This window comes from Phyllobates terribilis, unplaced genomic scaffold, assembly GCF_046119375.1.
Source record: "Phyllobates terribilis strain yellow unplaced genomic scaffold, ASM4611937v1 Scaffold_3__8_contigs__length_932513732, whole genome shotgun sequence".
NCBI lineage: Eukaryota > Metazoa > Chordata > Amphibia > Anura > Dendrobatidae > Phyllobates > Phyllobates terribilis.
The window spans coordinates 243,814,978-243,835,153 of NW_027362763.1; the positions used below are offsets into that span (position 1 = coordinate 243,814,978).

A 20,176-nucleotide genomic window follows, 5' to 3' on the forward strand; every position below is an offset into this window, starting at 1 on the left:
ACTTTTTCAAGGGGCATTGATATTGTCTTTTTATTCCACTGCGACCTCCACGTATCTTCCAAGGGGCATTAAAACCGTCTTGTTAAGCTACTGCGACCTCCACCATTTTTTCAAGGGGCCTTGATAGTCTTTTTATTCCACTGCGACCTCCACGTCTCTTACAAGGGGCATTAAAACCGTCTTGTTAAGCTACTGCAACCCCCACGTCTCTTCCAAGGGGCATTTAAACCATCTTGTTAAGCTACTGCAACCTCCACGTCTCTTCCAAGGGGCATTAAAACCATCTTGTTAAGCTACTGCGACCTCCACCACTTTTCCCCGGGTCATTAAAACCATCTTGTTAAGCTACTGCGACCTTCACCACTTTTTCAAGGGGCATTGATATTGTCTTTTTATTCCACTGCGACCTCCACCTCACTTCCAAGGGGCATTAAAACCGTCTTGTTAAGCTACTGCGACCTCCACGTCTCTTCCAAGGGGCATTAAAACCATACTGTTAAGCTTCTGCGACCTCCACCACTTTTCCCAGGGGCATTAAAACCGTCTTGTTAAGCTATTGCGACCTCCACCACTTTTCCCAGGGGCATTAAAACCGTCTTGTTAAGCTACTGCGACCTCCACCACTTTTTCAAGGGGCATTGATATTGTCTTTTTATTCCACTGTGACCTCCACGTCACTTCCAAGGGGCATTAAAAACGTCTTGTTAAGCTACTGTGACCTCCACGTCTCTTCCAAGGGGCATTAAAACCGTCTTGTTAAGCTACTGCGACCTCCACCATTTTTTCAAGGGGCATTGATAGTCTTTTTATTCCACTGCGACCTCCACGTCTCTTCCAACGGGCATTAAAAACATCTTGTTAAGCTACTGTGACCTCCACGTCTCTTCTAAGGGGCATTAAAACCTTCTTGTTAAGCTACTGTGACCTCCACCACTTTTCCCAGGGGCATTGACATTGTCTTTTTATTCCACTGCGACCTCCACCATTCTTCCAAGGGGCAGTAAAACTGTTTTGTTAAGCTACTGCAACCTCCACGTCTCTTCCAAGGGGCATTAAAACCGTCTTGTTAAGCTACTGCGAACTCCACCATTCTTCCAAGGGGCATTAAAACCGTCTTGTTAAGCTACTGCAACCTCCACGTCTCTTCCAAGGGGCATTAAAACCATCTTGTTAAGCTACTGCGACCTCCACCACTCTCCCCAGGGGCATTAAAACTGTCTTGTTAAGCTACTGCGACCTCCAGCATTCTTCCAAGGGGCATTAAAACTATCTTGTTAAGCTACTGCGACCTCCACCACTTTTCCAAGGGGCATTGATATTGTCTTTTTATTCCACTGCGACCTCCACCATTCTTCCAACGGGCATTGCATTTCCTCCTAATTTTAGTCAGCTTTTGCTTTTCAATGCATAGGCAAACACTAAGGGAGACCCACTCCCCAATAATGGGTAGAAGGTTTTTAGTATGCTTTAATCCACATCTGTTTCAAGGGGCATTGCAGTTCCTCATAATTTTTGGAAAGCCTTCCATTCACTGCTTAGGCCAACAGTGCACAAGAGACCCAGTTGCTATAAATGGAAAAAAACGGTTTAGTTAAGGCCCTCTGACCTCCATGTCACTTCCAAGGGTCGTTGGAGTGCCTCAAAATTTTTGTTAGGCATTGCACTCACTGCATGCCCTATAACTATGTAGCTGAACCACTCCTTTTGGTACAGAAACTTATCCTACAAGACATGTGTGGTTGACTGGCCTGATATTGAAGTGAATGATCCCTGTTCCTCCTGCTCTTTCTCCTTTGCCACAACCTCATCCATCATTCATCATCTGAAGCTTTGTTTTAACAGGAGTCATAGAACTGGGATAGTAGCAGGAAAACATCCAGCAATTCTCGGAGGAGGTAGGATATGTGCCAAAACGCTGACCACTTCAGGCCTAGCCGCTACTACATACATGCGCTTGCATTCCAAGAAAACAAAGCAGACGCTAACTTCTATCATCATCATCATGCTCCTCACCTTGGCACTCTCAACTCCCCTGATGGAGAAGCCAGGGCCCACCGGAGGAGTCTGGTTCTCTGGTGGGCTCGTCCAATGGTGCCCTAAAGCAGGCCAGGCTAAGAAAAGTGTGGGGGAAGTTTGAAGGAGAAATAGGGGCGGCTGGGGACCGTTTATGGACACCCGGCCGCCCCCAGGCGGCTGGGGACCATGTGTGGACACCCGGCCGCGGGGCGGCTGGGGACCGAGTATGGACACCCGGCTGCCCCCTGGCGGCTGGGGACCGAGCGTGGACACCCGGCCGCCGGGCGGCTGGGGACTGAGTATGGATACCTTGCTGCCGAAGCAGCCATGAGGTAGTGGCCAGCTTCGGCCTCCTCCAAACTAAAAGGCCCCATTTCAAGTGCAAGCTAGCAGTATGGTATTGCAGCCTGGGGGTGGGTGGGTGGCAGGTTGCACACTTACGCTTGCATTCCAAGAAAACAAAGCAGATGCTAACTTCTATCATCATCATCATGCTCCTCACCTTGGCACTCTCAACTCCCCTGATGGAGAAGCCAGGGCCCACCGGAGGAGTCTGGTTCTCTGGTGGGCTCGTCCAATGCTGCCCTAAAGCAGGCCAGGCTAAGAAAAGTGTGGGGAAAGTTTCAAGGAGAAATAGGGGTGGCTGGGGACCGTTTATGGACACCCGGCCGCCCCCAGGCGGCTGGGGACCATGCGTGGACACCCGGCCATGGGGCGGCTGGGGACCGTGCGTGGACACCCGGCCGCCCCCTGGCGGCTGGGGACCAAGCGTGGACACCCGGCCGCCGGGCGGCTGGGGACTGAGTATGGATACCTCGCTGCCGAAGCAGCCATGAGGTAGTGGCCAGCTTTGGCCTCCTCCAAACTAAAAGGCCCAATTTCAAGTGCAAGCAAGCTAGCAGTATGGTATTGCAGACTGGGGGTGGGTGGGTGGCAGGCTGCATACTTGCGCTTGCATTGCAAGGAATGGGGGAGGTACAATTGAACACTGCCCTAGGACAAAGACTTGCATGGCGATAGTTGCAAGTCAGCATCTTCTGATGCAGAAAGGATCACTTCTGATGGGCACACTTTTAGGCAGTGACCTGGGTGTCAGAGATGCTTCCAGGGGTCTTCCCCATGCTGTTCCCATGTCTTTTCAGCACTGCATGCATATGTCACACAGCACATGGCCAGATAAGATTGTAAAATGTTAAAATGACATTTCCCGGTGAATGCATTTGTCACGGTTGAAAGCAATACAAAAGTGCAAAAACGCATAAAAAATTCTACTTGTGAACATAGCCCAAGGTGTGGACGAGTATTTTTGTTTTTGGCTATTTATTTTACCTTATACACAAGTCTTTACCCTGGAAAGGAAGTTCCTTAACATATTTCACAGGAAAACCGTTTCAGTTTCGTTTTTGAACGTTTTATTGTGAGCCCGTTAAAGTGGCTTAATACCTCTGACCACGTTGTTGACAGCAGTGACCTGGGGGTCAGAAATGCTTCCTGGGGCGATGCTCATGCTGTCCCTATGTCTTTTGAGCACTGTCACTATCGTTTTGGGCACTTTTTAGGCTTTCTACAGACTGCCGGGGGTGCCGCCACAAAAATGCTCGGGTCTCCCATAGACTAACATTGGGCTCGTTGCTCGGGTCGAGCACCCGAGTATCACAGTGAGTTCGGCCCGAGCTTCGAGCACCCGAGCATTTTAGTGTTCGCTCAACACTAATAAGCACATTATCATCCCATATGGTAAACTGAGATTTGTTTTTTCTCTGCTAGATCTGCACTTTACTATAATATTTGCGTTATAATGTAGCAATATACAGGATATCTGAGGCACAGTACATTCCATTTACATTAATTGTTTGACTATTCCGCACATTGTCACTTTGCTGCATTACTTTGATCAAGGCCAGGCACAAATTTACTAAATTATTTTTTCTTATTTGCAAGCAACAGATTTTTCATTAAAATGCTTCCCACTGATTCCTGCAGAATTATCTGGTAACTTCATCGATAAGAGCATGTGTAAGAATGTTCTGTTGCCTTATTACGAGCGACTTACTTCTCATTTCCGGCCTACGTACAGTAAATTAGCCTATAGATTACAGACAGCGAGATGAAGAGCTTGTGTGTCTTCACTTTGCATCTATGTTCCCACATGACTTAAGACGCTGTCTGCTGTAAGGGCATTTAATTTAGGAAGAAACACTGCTGATGAAAAACAGAGAGCAAGAGCTTCAAGGCTGGCACCGTGCCAGGCAACCTCAAATGATCCCAGTAGAAGTTAACCGACTAAAGCTTCATCATCTGGAGCCCGGTGCCACAAACAACCGTCAGTCACAGCACACAAAGAAATGCTGCGAGGACATTGCAGAACTGATACGGTGCCAGTGTGATACCCGCCGATCATGATTACATCTATTCAGGTTTCTTGCCAGGTGTTCCTAATGCATTTTCTAAAGAAGACATCACAGTACCAGTTAATAGTATTTAATAGGTCAGATTATAGTTTGATCCTGTTCTTGTAATGTTTTTCTCCTAACATCTTTTATCTAAATAATACATTGGATTGAACCCCTGGAGGAAACTCCGTGAGCATTGGTTCTGGGCAAACAAGAGACTTTCAATCGTTTGCAAAGAGTCCGTAAATATGATGGAACTTCTTCCAATGTCTGAAAAAAAATGTATGCGTCTATTTTTTCAACTAGAAACATTTCCGTAGATCATTGTGAGTATAATCATAAGCATTTTACATTTCACAGTAATGTGTTCTCATCAGTATTCAGACCTATAGGCATTTATTACTCTCAGGCTTTTTTACTCTTTATGGTTTTCTAATCTGAAAAATCTGGTTGGCAACCCTAGTGGTCGGCCCCAAGTGAAAAAGCTCATGGAACAGATCACCAGTATGTGTAATGATGTTGTCAGGGTATGATGCCGCTACATGTGGAAATATTTCTAGAAGCAGACAAATAGCTTTTGGCAGAAATATTACCCGGATATATTTTCATATGCAAATAAATATATATATTTTTCCGATGGGTAACTAGCAGCTGCATGGAATACAGTTGCATACATAAGGTCTTTATGTCTAGTATATAAGTCTTGAAGAAATCAGATAGGGGCAAAAGTGCGCACCATAGGGGAGTACCGTTTGAAAAGAAAAAGAACACCACTGAAGGGGTGGCTGCTCTCACCGGGTGGCCTTGTGTGAAGGCACAACACCTGTTTAAGGCTACAGCCATACTATCAGTATTCGGTCAGTATTTTTTCTCAGGAGTGGGAGACAAAACCAGGAGTGGGTGATAAATGCAGAATTGGTGACTTGTTTCTATTATACCTTTTCTCTGATTATTCCACTCCTGGTTTTGGCTCCCAGTCCTGAGAAAAAATACTGTCCGAATACTGATAGTGGGGGCTTGGCCCAAGTGTGAATATCTGCTGCTTTCCCATGGCTGGAGGAGATATCGTCCAGATGTGTATGTACCAGAATGGAGAGAATCACGTTAAGCGGGCTGAAATTCGTAGCCTTGGAGATTCAGATATGGTTTTTATTAGTACCAACGCGTTTCAGTGCCGGACCCTCACCTTTCTCAAGGACAACATAACAAATGGTTAGTATATAAGTCTGGAGTAGTTTGGTGGGTTTGTAGTCTGAACGGAAGGGAACCTGACAGCCATCTCATTGTACCCAAACCAAGGAAGTAGCTGCTCAGAGGAAAAATGCAGGATTTCTAAGCATGGTAGGTGACCTGTGCTCAAGTCATAGTGCAGGAAGGGGATGGAGGTGAGCTGTGATTATCACCTATTCTGAGTGCAAGGCCTTGTGTTACCTACTGTATATAGAGGTATTATCTGTCCTTGTAATCATGTCTGTGATGACAATGAAATAGCAACAGAAAAGGGATCTCTACAAAATAGGAATACGAAGTCTAATATTAGGCTTAGTGGCCAGCATGAAAACTGCAAGATTTCAATGATTTTCTTTTTTAATATAGTGATATGAAAACTAAAAAAAAATATCACCAAAAATTAAAAAAATGAGATTAACCTACAAACTTGATTTAAACAATAACTCATTTTTGGATGACACATTCCTTTTAAGTTTTAAGTATTATTCAACTTTTGACTATTTTTTTAGGATTATACTCATGGATGACTTTTTAATACAGAAATGCCTGTAGTATGTGAAGGTAGAAAGATATTGAAGTCATTGACAGTAAAAATCTTCACTGACACAAACAGTATATTTTACAAATGATTGTTCGATTAATAATTTTTGATAGGTCTATTTTGCAATATTAACTAGTAACTATTAAGTAATAAATGGTTTGGAAAAAGTTAGACATTGTCATTGTCACATATCAATTACTGCCTCGCATTGTGCAGTGTACTACAAGCACCACTACCAAGAAATGTGGAAGTACAGTAATTCCGTAGCCACCTAGGATGGCTTAGCTTTAAATTAAGAAGGGATTGGTACATTCACATGATCTATCCTTAGTTCACCTGGCACCTTCACCTGTTTTCAGCTCTGATGGATGTAAACAGTGAATACATCTGATACTGACGACCTAGCCTAAGGAAAGGTGCAGTTGGTCGGAGATTCTCTCATCAGAGAGAATCCGGTCGGTTATGCAAATCATTTACTGATCAAACTCTGATCAGAGCGTCAGCATAGTGTGATCTGATTTACTCAAATGAGGAGAAGATGGAGAAAAAAATGCCTCCATCTTCTCCGTTCTGTGAGAATTTAGACTGCACTCAGAGGTCATCTGAGTGCAGTCCAATGTTTTCCACGCACTCATTGACTTGCATAGCTGAGAGCTATCTGAATATCAGATCAAACTCGGGCATGCAGCAATTTTTTTCCTCAGACAAACAATGTGCACAGCCCCATACAATAACATTGATCTGGTTGCGGTCTGATGTTTTTCCGGATTTTTCTAAAAGAGATGGCGATCATTGTTGTGTCCCACTCATGAATAGATAAAGTTAAACTACAGCTACCGTGTGTAAGTGCTGAAGTTCTGAGCGGACTTTTTATTTTAATTTACATAAAATGAGAAATATGGAGTTCACTAGGTCACTTTTACTTTTCCTTTTGCATCTTTTATCCAGAAAAGCTTTTTGGATTGCTAAAAAAAACAATTACTAAATTTTGGGTGTAAAACTGCTATTACGTTATATTCATGAATGGCAGACTTTCTGTTGCAGAATTTTTTATGATTATAAATAAGCTCCATTCATCAGGATGAGTTTGGATTGATGGCAACAACATACGTTTCAGTAAGCCATACTCAGGTATATCAGACCGTCACAGGATTTCTGCAAAAAATCTGTTGCGTGTTTTATTTGACCTAATGAGGTTAAATGTTTTCTTGTTCATTTTATTTGTGTCATTCTGTTAAAGAGTGAATGTCTTCCAAAGGATCTGACTGAGGACCACTGGCATAGGGGACATGAGCATTCGTCTTAAAGCTACATGTTTGTTTCAATCAGGACTTGAACTTAGAGGCTGTCAAGGACCCTTTCAGGCTATAAAAAATCATCTTGTTGATCACGATGTTGTCTTAACTATCCTATAGAATGATACAAGCCTCTAGAGACGTTCAGGCTGCTTCTTGGAAACTATCTATCCATCTCTTCTTCTTTACTGAATCTTTATAGTAAAGTAATCTAACACTTTCTAGAGTTTCTTATTTCTCATTTTAGGAGTACACCCTATCATATATATATATCCTGACCCTGATATACCATATAGTACAACTTTTTTTTAATTAAAAGGAACCTGTCACTGGGTTTTTACAATACAAGCTGTGGCCACCACCTTCAATGCCAATTTTACAGTATTCAAGAAAGATATGTATGTAAGTCCGCAACCCCCTCAGCATATCCCAAAAATACATTTTATAATATGGAGATTATTTTTATATATATCATTTATTTTATATATTTAATAATATAATATTATAATAATATTTATAATACCACATATGGAGCGATCATGTCCTATGGATATGACAGGTCTTCCTTCGGCGTATCCTCTCTCGTTGTAATCACTATCCCCCTGCTTGTTTAATGTGGATGACGTGTCGTATGTCATCCACACAGTGTTCCCCAATCGCGCTCCTGCGCAGGCATGCTTTGCTCTGCCCTGCTGATGTCAGAGTAAAGTCCTGTAATGCGCATGCGCTGGGAAAAGTCAAAGAGCGTCGATGACCCAGAAGTAACGCCGGCGCATGTGTACTACAGTCCTTTGCTCTTCCCTCAGTAGACCCAGAAGTACACCTGTAAGGGAGTACAATTGGGGGACACTAGATGGATGATGTAAGATGCGCCATGTCATGAGGATGGTAATTGCAAGACCAATGATGCCCAATGGACCAGACTGCACCTCTGGGGGATTATAAAAGATATTTTTTGGGCTATGCAGAGGGTTTGGGAACTGTATATACAGCTTGTTAGACTACTGTAAAAGAGGCACTAAACGTGGTGGCCAGAGTTTATATTGGGAAAACCTGGTGACAGATTTGCTTTAAGGGCTCGCTTACATGGACGTATACATTGGATAAGTGCTATTAAGTTTTTTAAAGATATTACTTATTTTACTAAACTAGTTTTATATTTTTAGGGATAGGCATGCTGATTTTATGATACAAAGAACAATATTTCTCCTTTATATTTATACTGCCATACAATAGTTAAAGGGGTAGTCCAATTTTGGGGGAAAAAAATAATTAAAAGAACCAATATATTATGCATTGAAATAAAAAAAGACTACTAACCAACCTCATCAACCCCCTGTAATGCTCTCGACTCCTGCCAATCCTTCTCACAAGCTGGCAACACATGACCTCTGTATCCAGGTCTCTCAGCTGGCATGTGCCGTATTAATGGCATTACCACTCAGCAGTTACTAACATGCAGCTTGTAAACGAAGACCACCAAAAACAGCCTTCAGGATTAGCACTGAATCGGCAGTACATAGAAAAAGAGGAGGAATGCATTTTTATAGTAGAACTTATGGCTTTTTTTTATTTTCATTTTTTCTGAAATCAGAAAACTCCTTTAAATAAAAACATCTGACAAGTAGGGTGTTCTTACTATCTACTTATGTATACACTATCTCATTGAATTAAATTAACAGAATTGTAAGCTGCCTTCTGTTATGAAAGCCCCCTATTCATTGGTGTGGAGTGCTCCAAGTCCAAAAACTTTTTGAAAATTATTCCTTTAAACGGAATCTCTCAGCAGATTTTTATTGTGTAGTTTGAGGACAGCATGAGGTGGGGGTTGAGAGACAGATTTCAGGGATTTGTCACTTATTAGGCTGTGTGCTGTTGGTTCAATACAATGCCCATTTCATCATCAGGGGATTATTACTGCCTGGACTACAGCTAGCGTCAGCCCTGATCAGACCATGCCCCCCTCTTCTGATAAGCAGCTCACTGTGTTTTCTGAGCTTTGCTACATCTAAAAACTCTGATTGTATCACACCTGCTGCTCCCAGTACACTAAGTGATACATCACTGGAATCAGAGTCTATTTTCCTACATTATGCTGATCTCAGATGAGGGAGCAAAAACCTGCTGACAGATTCCTTTTAACAGTCTATCCTAAAGTATGAAAATTTCTAGCTAGAGGATCTACTAATTTGATTAAAGATAAGTTAATGTTTCTTATCAAAAGACATTTGAATTTTGATGAACTATAATTTTATTTCCCTATTTTAGAACCATGTGATGAAATTAAAGTGAGAAGTCACAGTACAGAACCCTTACCAAAGTTGGAAAACAAAGAGCGATCTGGTCACCACCATTCATCACCATCCTCCAGAGAGTCATTCAAATCTCAGGAATGGGATGGAACTCCGGTCTCAACACATGTGTCCGCTAGGCTTGGAAGATCATCTGTGAGCCCAACAATGTTAGCAGGAAACAACAGTTCAGGTAAGAGATCTGCATACATGAAGAGCGTTGATGGCTTCACTGTTGAGGTATAAATCATTTTGAATAATAAGTATTCTGTAATGAATGTCTATAAAGCGTTTTTTGCATCATATTAATTTGATAAAATTGCAAAGTTCTTGTAAAAATAAGCAACTTCGCACCTGACTTGTTACTAAAAATCTTCACTATACTCAAGAATTAAGAATTTAATTTTATTGTTTAATGCTCATTAAAGCCGCCTCTTAGGTCTATCAGTGTTTACAAGTTCTTTTCTATTGAGCTTGTAATCTTTGCTCACTGTATCTCGTAAGCTTTAGTCCCACTACTCTCCTAAGATGCTGCAGGAGCAAAGCGGCTTCTGTCTCCAGCATTAGAGAGTGCACAGTTGGGACTAACGACACAACAATGCACAAACTATAAGTCAATAAATCAGAAGCGCACCTACACCGGCAAGCAGGAAGTCAGGAGGCTGGGTAGTGGTGCACTCCTGAAGATTGAGCAAAAACTGCTTCATTGGGTCCAGGAGGTGAATATAGTCTTTTTTTCATCTACCTGGGGCCTATAATAGGTGAGTGTCCAGTAGCAAACACCCCTTTAAATACAATAGCTTTATTGCATGTTTAGCAGGGTCTAATTGATGAAGCCTCACTAGCATTCACAGATTTCTGCCTACTTGCTAATATTCCTTTCATTTAACTCTCTGCAGCAGAGATCAACTTTTTAGCTGTGATCCACACTTGATATGACTCATGGTGTTGTGTCATGCCAGGTATTAAAAGAATAAATTGTATTAAAGGTATGCCTGAGTTACATGGTTCTGACCATTTATTAAGTGCTGATGGTATAGTTTTGACTCTGATGTGGAGATTTGGTTTTACTTTGACATCCCAGGTGTCACTAGGGTTGCATAGCTTCCCCATCACACAATAAACCTAAGTATTATATGAGGCTCCCAATCCACTGGTTGGTATTAAATGCTATAAATTGTACAAAATCTAGAAAAAAACAATGTAATTGTTATGATTTTAATGTCATGTATGATTTTTTTTTTTTTTTCAGAAATGAAAATTAGCTGCAAATTAGGTCGATCTGCTTCCACGTCAGGTGTGCCTCCTCCTTCAGTAATCCCCCTCAGGCTAGCCAATGAGCAACAACACAGCCAGGTACCACCGTTACCCAGTAGTGAATGACGTCATGTGATTCAACATGCCAAATACTTTCCACTTCTGTGTCTGTCATCTGTTGCCGTCAGCTCTGTGTGTCTGTCTTCGTATGGTCCACTCTCTGTCTGCCATTAGTCAACAAAGTCATCCGCCGCTCTGTTCACGGAGGATCTTTGTATATCTTTTTCCTATAGTTCTTCGTTGATCCGGGTTCTATTCATTCTGTAAATTTATTGTAACATTTTACTATTTGTACTTTCATTTTACTTTTTTTTTTTTACACTTTGTGCACATTTTTACTGTCGTAGTTTGATAAATTTCACAGCCTTGTTTATGTGTATAGATGACTGTCTTGTCTGCCGAAACAAATCCATTGTTAATGATTTGTACATGCATTTTAACATTCTCCCTTCTGTATTGTTAGATATGTGACAGTTTTTGCATTTACGGTTCTTTGGTCTTGGTGCATGTTTATATACGATCTGAGGTGTCACTGCCTATACACAATACTATACACAGCCATCGTTCTCATTTAAATGGCAGCTACACAAGTTCAGCCCTGTAACATTTAGAATATATTAAAATTAATACAATGAAAATATTGTTGTATATTGTATAAGAGACATTACCCTCTTTATGTGCCAGAGAGCTCTGTAAACTGCCTGGAATTACATATCTCCCTGGCATATAGGGGGCTATACTGAGCCCATTCTATTGCCAAAAAATAAGAATAAGATGTAAGTGTTTATGCATGAAAAGCCATATCTATATTATCTTGAAAAGATAAATAAAAACTGCATCAAAAGACTTTATCACACTTGTGTTGTGCCGATATCTTGTTCTTTTCAATGCATGATTCTGTGTGTCATTATTGTGTTACTTTACCAAACTAACCATAAGAGTTAGTAACTGGTAAAATGTTCTCATTAGATCTGTTTGTGTCTTACACTCACTGTCTAAGTGGTTTAGAAACATCTGTCCAGCACGCTACAGTGTCTCATATGTCAGTGCAATTGCCATAACCATATGTTAGTCTCAGTTCATATGGGATTCTTAAGGACCATTTAGACCCACAATTAAAAAAATCATCTGAAAATATACAGTATGTCAAGTAATTTTCTATCCATTTTGGTAAAGCTGGTTAACAAATATGGAGGCCGCCATTACCATTTCAACAAGGGTTTTATTGTTTTTATTATTTGTGGACTTATAAGGTGCCCATATGTCTTAGAAAACTGACATCCAGGCCGTTTAATGGACAATTACCTATCCTGCCTTCATCACAAAGAAACACACTTGTTTGGTTTTAAATGTACAGAGTGGAGTAAGCTAGTGCCAAACTGTTGATTAGTCCCACACATCGAAATTTTAGCTGATTCCTCTCTACAAAACAGCTTCAACTTGGTTATGTTGGCAGGCTTTCGTCAAAGAACTTATTCATTTCAGATTCGTCCACAAAATTTCTATAGGAAGAACAAAAAGATTGAGCATTGACATTAAATTTGCTCAATCCTTCTTTCCCTTGATATCTGTTGAGGGAAAATTGGGAGGCCCCCCATACAAATTTGATGCTCTGCTGATTCAACTGAAATCTATAGGTTCAGGCAAACTTTATCTAATATGTATGGGGGAATTTAGTCCACAGTGTCTTTATCAAACTACAATTATCACCTGCAGAATTATTCATTGTGTACTAGAGATGGGCGGATCGATGCATGGAACTCCGGTCCATCGGCCAGATCGGTAGCCTCTTGCCACTGGATGAGAGACTCACAAATCTCTTACCTTCAGGGATCCCCGAAATGGCTTTTGATTAGCCAGGGCTGGTACAATGTAATCTATGCATCACGCTGAAATGATGTCGCCCACCTTTGGCTAATCAAAGGTAGCACCAGGGATCGTGGGTTTAAGAAATTTGCGATCCTCCCGTCCAGAGGCCAGAGACCATGATTCAGTCCACCCATGGCTACTCTATACCCATTATGGTTTACTAGGGCTGTGGACACGCAGCTGTTTCAATTACATTGGTGCTTGAAAGTTTGTGAACCCTTCAGAATGTGACATATTTCTGTATATATTTGACCTAAACTACCTCAGATTTTCACAGATTTTCATTCCTAAAAGTATGTAGGTAAGGAGAACCAAACCAAAATATTTGACTTTTGCCATTTTTTAAATGAGGAAAATTATCTAATATCAGATGTTTGTCAGTGGCAAAAGTATGTAAACCTTTGCTTTCAATAAAAAACCCTTGTGAAGCAATAACTGCATCTTAATGTTTCCATTAATTGTTGATTAGTCCTGCATATCAACATCAACATTGAAGAATTTTAGCACATTCCTATGTACAAAACAGCTTCAACTCTGTTATATTTGTGGGTTTTCGCCCAAAAACTGTTCACTTCAGATCCTTCCACAACATTTCTATAGAATTACGGTCAGGGTTTTGACTTGGCCATTCCAAACTTTAACTTAATTCTTATTTAACCATTCTTTTGTAGAATGATTTGTGTGCTTTGTGTTATTAACTTGCTGCATAACTCACGTTCTCTTGAGACTCAGCTCATGGACAAATGTCCTGACATTTTCCTTTAGAATTTGGTGGTATAATTCATAACTCATTGTTCCATCAATGATGGCATACAGTCCTGTCCCAGATGCAGCAAACTAGGCCAAAACCATGATTTTCAGATAGGATCATTGTTTTCCTTTGTCCAAACATAAGGTTTCTCATTTAAAGCACCACTCCAGCATTTTTTTTCTGCGCTGGAGCGGCGCTTTAAATGTAAGCCCCCTGCTCCCGTTCTTATACTCAACTTTAGACAGCTTCACCTTTTACAGATGCTGCTCAAGTCCTGTGGTGCCATCTTGTGCCCACAACTCCTGACTGGCCGGAAGTTAGAAGTTACGTCACAGGAGATCAATGCAAGTCTATGAGAGCCAGAACGAGATTCTCATAGACTTGTATTGAAAATTGACCTCCACGCCGTTCCATGAAACACTGGAGTTGCTGGCAGGTCACTTTTCACCAGAGACCGACGGGAGCAACGTTGGAGAAGGATGAAAGCGGCGGCAGGTGAGTATGAGACAGGGGGCAGGGGAATTACATTTAAAGCGGTGCAATAAAAAAAATGCTGGAGTGGTGCTTTAAACTAAAAAGTTCTATTTTAATCTCACATGTCTGCAAAACAGTGTTTAATAACCTTCTAGTCCAGATGATCTTAGCTAACTGCAGATGTGCCACTTTATTATTTTTGGAAAACGGTGGCTTTTTTCTTGCATCCTTCCATGCATTGTTTTCTGTGTCTTCTTGAACACACAAACATTAACATTAGTAAATGTGAAAAAAGCCATTAGTTGCTTAGAGGTTACTTTGTGATCTTGTGGACTATTTATTGGTCGATTACTCCTGGAGATGTTAATAATGGTCTTGAATTTCCTACATTTCTACACAATCTGTATGATTGTATATTGGTGGAGTCAAAACTCTTTAGAAACGGTGTTGTAACCTTTTCCACCCTGATGACCATTAACAAGTTGTCACGCAAGGTGTGAGACTTAGAGCAACACAAAGAGAAGAGGGAAAGGGAGCCCAGACTCTAGGGAAAGGGGAAAGTGGAGACCTCCTAGTCTGATCTAGTATCACCCTGTCTCCACTAACGTCCCTATATTGGCTCTTCACCAATCGCTGCATGTGAACCTCGCCCTGTCTTTCCCTGGCGTTTGGCCCTGGCTAGGGAAGGGAAGGGGATGAGCGCTTATCGATCCCCACTGACCACTAAAGACCACAATGGGGAACAAACAAGGGAAGCTAGCTTAGCTTTTAGTCGACTTCAGAGCGATGAACACCTGTCCTCATCGCTCCAGAGAGGATGAAGTAATGCACTAGCTCCGAGCCTTCACAAAGGGTAATGTGAATATCGCCGGCACCTCCCTCTAGCAGACAGCAGGTATTTATACACCCAGGCCAGGGTGTTAATTAGCAAGAGGACTGTAGCCACTGGGTCCTGGAGAGACAGCCTCTAAGAAGGTGTCTGTAATGCCAACATAGAGATCTCCTGCAGCCAACTGCAGGGTGACTGTCTGTCACTTCTGACACACCCGTGACACAAGTCTTCTGAGGACCTAAGAAATCTCCTTTGTTCCTGCCATGATATACTTCCACAATGTATAGTGAACATTAGACTTTGATAGATCCCTATTCTTTAAATAAAACAAATCGCACACTCCTATATGATTGTCATGCCATTTCGTGAGTGCAAATACTGGACTCTAGTTTCTCCTTCAAATTATCTGCTAATCTTAAAGGTTCACATACTTTTGCCACTCACAGACATGTGATATTGGATAATTTTCCTCATTCATAAAATGACAAAGTCTAATATTATTGATTAATTTGTTTTATTTGTTTCTCTTTATGTATTTTTAGGAATTGTGTGAAAATATGATGCAGAAATAGGTCACATTTATGCAGAAATATGGAAAACTTTGAAGGGTTCACAAAATTTTAGGTGCACTGTAGGTAAATTTGTAGTAATATCTCTTGTACCATATTTTTTATTAAACAAAGTTTACAAGAATAAAGGAATATCAGGCACTATGCCATTTTCCAAGACTGAGACTCTACTCTTTCACACAAAGAATGCCTGTCTTCATAAATGACCCCATAATGTGCCATGTTTGTGCACAAATATCTATCATTTTGGAAGTGGGATAAATACAAGCAAGGATACGCGACAGCAACAAAGTCAGATTGTACTATCATTCTATCAATGTTAATACAGGAGCAAGTGTTCATAAACTTATCTATTATTTTAATAACATGTGAACTTCAGATTTCAAGATGAATGGAATTATCTACTTTTTAAAACTACAGCAAACATCTGATATGTTTAACTGCCAGTCCCCAGGTGTGATGGTGGATCTCCAAGGTACAAGCAGCAGTCAACCTTAGGGCTCTTTCACACGTCAGTCTGTTCGATACATGTGGTGAAAGTTTCCACACGTACTGGAGACACTGACACATGCAGACCCATTGAAATCTATGGGTCTGTGCACGTCAGTGTGTTTCCACGGACCGTGTGTCCTTGTGCTCCACGTGTAGACATGTCCGTTTCTTACACGCTGCACGGTCTGCAAAATGTCCCATGCTGAACACACCCGGATGACATCCATGTGTCATCAGTGTGACACGTATCGGCGCCTGAGAATCAGTGTACAGTTAGCGCTGTTCCCAAGTGCCAGGTGCTGAATGCTGCCCTCATCATGTTCCTTTCACAGTTGATGCCGAGGAGCCGGGGAGATTGAGCCGCACCAGCGAGTGGGGCCCTGAGTGACAGGACACCGCTCCTGAGCTCAGCACAGCTCCGAGGTCCGCTCTCTGGAGCGGCTCACTCTCCTCGGCTCCTCGGCATCAGCGGTCAGAGGATTACAGTGGGGGACATCTCTGGACAGGTGAGTATAAGGATTTTATTCTTATTTATACACATGGACACTGCGGGAGCAGACTACTACTACTCCCAACATTGTTCCTTGCTTGTGCTGATCACAGCATGAGCAAGGGACAATGATGAGGGTAGCATTCAGCACCCGGCACTTGGGAACAGCGCTAACTGTACACTGATTCCCAGGCTCTGGTACATGTGCTCCTGATGTGGCACACAGTTGCCACACGTGTGCCACACATGGACACAAGGATACAGATATCTCCGGTACGGGTTTTTCCGGTACCGGAAATATCAGGACATGTGAAAGAGCCCTTACCTAGCAAAAAGATATTCAAATGAGAGGTGGGTACAGATTTTAGGCAATTACATAGCAGCTGATAGCAACTTGGCCGGTTTATCTATTACTTGTTGGTCAAGCACAAATTACACCTTTTTGATTCGGGGCAGGCATAGCAGGCATACCCCCAGGCACCAACCTGTTTAGCATTCCCTTCCTACTTTAGGGCCAGTGCACACATTGCAATTTCCTTACAATTTCCTTGTTTTTTTGTTGTGTTTTTTTCATGTGCAGATTTGTCACAAAACATGAAGGATTTCCTGATATCCATGCAGATTTGCCACAGATTAAAATCAGCAGCATGTCAAAATGTGCACACGTTAAGTATTTGGTGCAGAAATTTCTGCACCATTTCTGCATCTCTTGGCAGGAAAAGTGCAGTGGCAGAAAAATGTGTTTTTGCAGCCTTGTTGCTGCATTTTTTACTTGCATTTTTGGATTTTCCCCCACTCATTTGTTTGGGTGAAATCTATACAAACGCTGAAAGAATTGACATACTGCAGATTGAAATCAGCACCAAATCTGCAAGTCACAAATAAGCAAGGTGTATATAAGACTTCAGGATTCTGATTCACTTTGCTGGCATCAGGAAACCCATCAGATTTTGTGACAAATCTGCTCTGAAAAAAGCAGCAAAAACACGTGTGCACTCAGCCTTAGGCCACGTTCACACGTTCAGTATTTGGTGAGTTTTTTACCTCAGTTTTTTAAGCCAAAACCAGGTGAGGAACAATCAGAGGAAAAGTATAATAGAAACATGTCACCACTTCTGTATTTATCACCCACTCTTGGTTTTGGCTTACAAATACTGATGTAAAATACTGACCAAATACTGAACGTGTGAACGTGGCCTAAGGCTATGGTTCACACGTTGTGTTTTTGCTGCGTTTTTTTTTTTGCAGGCAAAACCTGCTCTCTTGGCAGTAAAGAAGTCGATTAAAAAAAGCAGGTTTTGCTGTGTTTCTGCCATGGATTTTGTTGCATTTTTTTTGCTGCGTTTTTCATACTGCTACACTTTAGTGCCTGTTGTTCCTAAGTTTTCTGCACCAAAAATGCAACAAAACCTGATACCTGTGTTTTTGCACTTACTCATTGCTTTCTATGGCTGAAAAAATGCTGCAAAAATGCTGAAAAAACGCTGAAAGAAATGACATGCTGCAGTTTTGAAAAACGTTTCGTTTCTGCTGGTACTGTAAAATGCAGCTCTTAATTTGCATAAAAAAACTTCATAGTGCTATGTTGGATAATTCGCCACAACTTAATACACTGTGGATCTTTACACCACAAATTTTGTAGTACAACATGTGTCCACATAATGCATATAATAAGCATATTATTAATTAACAATTTCACAAAGCAAAACTGGTGAGCTATGGGTTAACCATCCAAGGTGGGGGAGACACCCCTTACTGACAGGCACACTTTTAACAGTTTTGTCCAGATCCTATCTCAAAATGTATTGCTGTTGGTTTTATTGTATTCTAGGAGAGAGAATTTTTTACACATGAAATGACTGAACACTAGTATAAAATAAAAATCATGACAGGTAGCACCATGCAAATGTAGGAAATGCTCAAAGAACAAAGCTGAGGATGAGAATGGGCTGAACCTTAGAATCAGTACAACCTAATACAAGACTTTCACTGAAATCTTTATAAGGCCACGGCTCCACTATCAGTATTTGGTCAGTATTCGGTCAGTGTTTTTTCTCAGGAGTGGGAGCCAAAACCAGCAGTGGGTGATAAATGCAGAACTGGTGACTTGTTTCTATTATACCTTTTCTCCTCACTTTATTTTGGCTCCCACTCCTGAGAAAAAATACTGACCCAATACTGACCGAGTACTGATTGTGGGGCTGTGGCCTTAGTCTGTATGTATATTATATCATTATGTAACCAGAATGACTCTGAAAAGAGAACCCAGACAACTCTCACATTGCAAAAAGTCCTTTTTTACATTGCAGCGTGGTGCTACATTTTCAGCAGATAACTGGTTCCATCTGGAATAAAAAAAAAGTTTTGTCAAATTAAATGGACAAAAGCCGTTTCTTTCTGCTCGATTTACCTTCAATGGTCATTTCACGTAGATAGATTCACAATAAAGATGCTCAAAAACTGCAGCTGCCATTATCCTCAGCCAGTCATCTGTCAATGATCTAATGACTCTGCGATGAGTACAGTAGTTTTCTAAATCCTAAATGTAACCAGAAAATCATCCGCACTTGTATAGGAAGGAGGAGATGATACAAAGGCTCAATATGACGTCATTCATTTATACTATACAGGATATGAAGCAGAGTTATTTGACTATCTACTCCGCAAAAAATGTAATAATATGTTATAAATGTTAAAAATACGCAGTAATAGATGGCTGAAATGTGGATATTACAGAATAATAGAATAAACAGGCAATTCTAATATTAAAAAATACAAAGTACATTGATAATGAGCAGTGTTGCCATAGACAAAATACACTACATAATAAAGTGTTCTTGAAAAGAAAAAAAACTACAAAGGACCATGTCCCCATCCAGCATAAGCTTCAGAAACGTACAGGTGCTCAGGTGTCACAAACTCTCAGGTGCGTAGGTACAAATAGTCTCAATTCTCTAGCACCCAATGGAAGGGAAATGGATGGTCCTAAAATAAAAGTTGCCTGGTTCTTATAAACAACGATATATCATCCTAGGATAGATCATATAGTATAATACCCCACAGTCACTAGATCTCCTTAGTGGAAACTTAAATTCTCACCACTGCTGCATCTCAATGGAAATGTGAAGTCATGTGCGCTCTATTCCTCAACTTGGACAGCAAGTGATCCGCTACATAGTCTGAAGATACATTTTTCAATCTCAGGTCATGGCCCCACTATCAGTATTTAGTCAGTATTTTTCCTCAGTATTTGTAAGCCAAAACCAGGAGTGGGTGATAAATGCAGAATTGGTGACTTGTTTCTATTATACCTTTTCTCTGATTGTTCCTCATCTGGTTTTGGCTCCCACTCCTGAGAAAAAATACTGACCGAATACTGATAGTGGGGCCATAGTCTAAAACTTTACTCACTTATAGATTTGACTACTATTTTGATGTCTTATTTGAGAAAATAATAGTTTTTTTTTTCATTCTCTGGTTATTTTTATAATTCGACCACCACAAAAAAGCAGATGTGAGTAAAGCTTATTGGGAGATAGTGAACATAATGTTCATATGAATGTATGGGCACTGCTATAATGCAGAGAGAAAAAGGAAGGCAAATAAACAAGGTGAA

General features: G+C 41.1%; 1 protein-coding gene across 2 annotated transcripts in view; it reads left to right on the plus strand.

Moving 5' to 3' along the window:
* NYAP2 (neuronal tyrosine-phosphorylated phosphoinositide-3-kinase adaptor 2) overlaps positions 1-20,176 on the plus strand; it is a 321,145-nt gene that overhangs the window by 288,917 nt on the left and 12,052 nt on the right. For both annotated transcript variants that reach the window (XM_073674695.1, XM_073674696.1), the window contains 2 exons: positions 9,744-9,959; positions 11,019-11,122. In XM_073674695.1, coding sequence (XP_073530796.1) covers positions 9,744-9,959; positions 11,019-11,122 — 320 coding nt within the window. The remainder of the gene's footprint in view (positions 1-9,743; positions 9,960-11,018; positions 11,123-20,176) is intronic.